The following is a 3,009-nucleotide window of genomic DNA, read 5'->3' as shown; positions in this document are numbered from 1 at the left end:
TATCGTTACTAAAAGTTGATTAATTTAGTGCGTGTTTGATACGTCACGCCGCCCAAATATTCTTCTTCTATTTTATTTATACGCCTCAGAGCATGCACGTGCGCATGCAGCGGAAAGAGAACGGTTGTTTTCCCCACCGTAAGAAATGAAAAGCGCAGTTTTGGTGGTCAGTTTCTTTCCACGAAGCGAAATTCCGTGACGACGTCACATGCCACGCAGCGTTTCTGATTCTCTCTGATTCTCCATAATCACGCACGCACGCGCTCACACACGCGCGTGTTTTCGCCCCATTTTGTGTGGCGGGTGCAGCTGAGACGCGTCGCGAATGGCAACGAGAGCCTGGAAAACACTTGGCCTCACTGTGCAAGCTCACGCCGGGGGCCGACTTCCTTGAGCGTGCGCGTGAGCTAGTGGCTGCAGGCGTGACGCGATTGGCTGCGCGCAGGAGCTCACGCGGCGTCGATTGGCCGACGAGCAGGAAAGGCCGACCAATGTGTTGTGCCGCTGCGGCTCGCTAATTAATTGCTGCTATCTGTCTCCTGTCCTTGTGAGCGTGCGCGCGAGTGTGTGTTCGTGCTGCGTGCCGCGCGTGTGTTTGCCTTTTTCTCCCAAAAGCGAACATGAACTAGTTTGTTGGGCTACACTTTCCTTCTCCTCCATCCATCCATCCATCCATCCATCCATCCATCCATCCGTCCATCCATCCATCCATCCATCCATCCATCCATCCATCCATCCCCACCTCTCCTCGCCTCCTTGCTCCCTTTCCCGTGCGTCCCGTCGATCGGCTCGGCGGCACACTTGCGACTCCACTGGGTGATGTTGGACATGGGCGAACGCAAAGAGCTCAAAATGATCCCCAAGTCGTCCTTCACCATCCACAGCCTGGTGCCCGAGGCCGCGCAGAGCGACAACCGCAGCTACGGCCACCGTCACCACCCGCACAACGGCAGCGGAGGCAACAACCACCAGCACCATCACGTCCAGAACCACCACCACTACCACCACCACCCCCAGAACGACGAGCTCAAGCCCGCTGCCGCGCAGCAGGATGCGAGCAAGAGCGATCCACCAGGGCCCGAAGGCTCCGGCGGCGGCCAGGAAACCCCCTTGGCGGCCTTGGCGTCAGCGGCGGAGAAGCCCGAAGACAAGAAGGAGAGCAAAGACGAGGCAGCGGCTGGCGGCGGCGACGCCGGTTGCAAAGAGGCTGAGAAGAAGGGCGGCAAGTTCGAGAAGCCTCCGTTCTCGTACAACGCGCTCATCATGATGGCCATCCGCCAGAGCCCGGAGAAGCGGCTCACGCTCAACGGCATCTACGAGTTTATCATGAAGAACTTCCCCTACTACCGCGAGAACAAGCAGGGCTGGCAGAACTCCATCCGCCACAACTTGTCGCTCAACAAGTGCTTCGTCAAGGTGCCGCGCCACTACGACGACCCGGGCAAGGGCAACTACTGGATGCTGGACCCTAGCAGCGACGACGTCTTCATCGGCGGCACCACCGGCAAGCTGCGCCGGCGCTCCACCACCTCCCGAGCCAAGCTGGCTTTCAAGCGAGGAGCGCGCCTTACCTCCGGCCTCACCTTTATGGAGCGGGCCGGTTCGCTTTACTGGCCCGTGTCGCCCTTCCTTTCGCTGCACCACCCAAGGGCGGGCGCCGCCGTGGGCTATAACGGGCCTGCCTCTGCGGCGGCCGCAGCCGCCGCGGCTGCAGCCGCGGCGGCGGCGGCCGCAGCCTACCCTGCCCACCCGGTGTCTTACGGAGCCGTGCTGGGCCAGAACGTCCACGGCGCCGGGCACCCGTTCTCGCCGTCGCCCAACGGCCTGAGCATGGAGCGGCTGGTCGGTGGAGAGCTACCCTACGCCACGCACCATCTAACGGCGGCGGCGCTGGCGGCCTCGGCGATGCCCTGCGGCTTGTCGGTGCCCTGCTCCGGCACCACCTACTCCCTCAACCCGTGCTCGGTCAACCTGCTGTCTGGCCAAACCAGCTACTTCTTCCCGCACGTCCCGGTGAGCACCGCGGGCGGCGGCAGTGGTGCGGGCGGAGGAGGCGGCGGCGCCGGCGGCCAACCCGCCGTCCGGGCCCCGGCCTCCGGCTCCTCGCAGGCTCTCACATGTGACTCTCTGAGACCCCCCATGGGCGCCTCTCTGCCGTCCTTTTCGTCTGGACTGTCCGCCGGACTTTCTGACTATTTCACGCACCAAAACCAGGCCTCTGCGCCAAATCCGCTCATCCACTAACGGAACCGGCAACGGCGAAACTCCGCAACTGTAAGTGGAACATTTAACAAAAAGAATTTAAAGATTAGAACTAGGCAAAAGACAACCGGAAAGTTTCCAGGTATTTTTTATTATTATTATTGTTAAACTTAATATTATTCTTCGTGTTCTGTGTGTGCGTGTGTGTTATCGCGCACACGCGTGCGTATAGTGCGTGCGCGTGTCACGTCGACTAGAATGTTAGTTCAAAATTGTTATTTTTTTTTTTTAGTCAACATTTTCACTTGAACATGTTTCAGTATTAAACGTGACACGGAGTTCTTATTTGGGGATTTTATTTTTTATATCTGACCGAAGAAATGTAAAACAAGTTGACTGACTCGCATCAACCCGCTTGTTCGTCCTTTCTCCTCCTTTGTTGTTGCCGTTGCCAACATGTCGACTCGTCCTCTGCAAATATTCTGCTGCTTGTTTTGGAATGTCGTCTTCTTTTCTTTATTTGTTTCCTCTTGTGTCGCTTTGACCTAAAAAAAATAAAACAAGAGTGCGAAGGGGGAAAAGTGTTGCAGTCTTGACGAAATAAAGCTAGCTGATCTTGCTAAACATTTTCTGTCTTTTTTTCTCTTGCTGCTGGCGTGCACGCGGTTTTTGTTTAGATTTGAGCAATAAATAAATAATGCGCATCAACGTATAGGTTTGCGGCACATATAAGTGTGTCACGCGTTTTGTTTTGAGGGACAAGGTGCACGCATAATGATGGGTGATAAGAAAATAAAATTGAACAAG

General features: G+C 56.4%; 1 protein-coding gene across 1 annotated transcript; it reads left to right on the top strand.

The window, feature by feature from the left end:
* Positions 1-533: 533 nt before the first annotated feature.
* Positions 534-2,826, top strand: foxg1a (forkhead box G1a). Its single transcript, XM_049740237.1, has one exon. The coding sequence runs from the start codon at positions 820-822 to the stop codon at positions 2,242-2,244; it is 1,425 nt and encodes a 474-aa protein (XP_049596194.1). The 5' UTR covers positions 534-819; the 3' UTR covers positions 2,245-2,826.
* Positions 2,827-3,009: the final 183 nt, after the last annotated feature.

Source organism: Syngnathus scovelli, chromosome 14 (genome assembly GCF_024217435.2).
Source record: "Syngnathus scovelli strain Florida chromosome 14, RoL_Ssco_1.2, whole genome shotgun sequence".
In the NCBI taxonomy this organism is placed as follows: domain Eukaryota; kingdom Metazoa; phylum Chordata; class Actinopteri; order Syngnathiformes; family Syngnathidae; genus Syngnathus; species Syngnathus scovelli.
This window is presented reverse-complemented; position numbering and strand designations above follow the sequence as displayed.

What these genes read in the sequence shown, in the direction of transcription:
- foxg1a (XM_049740237.1), top strand. Translation starts at nt 820, where the DNA reads ATGTTGGACATGGGCGAACGCAAAGAGCTCAAAATGATCCCCAAGTCG.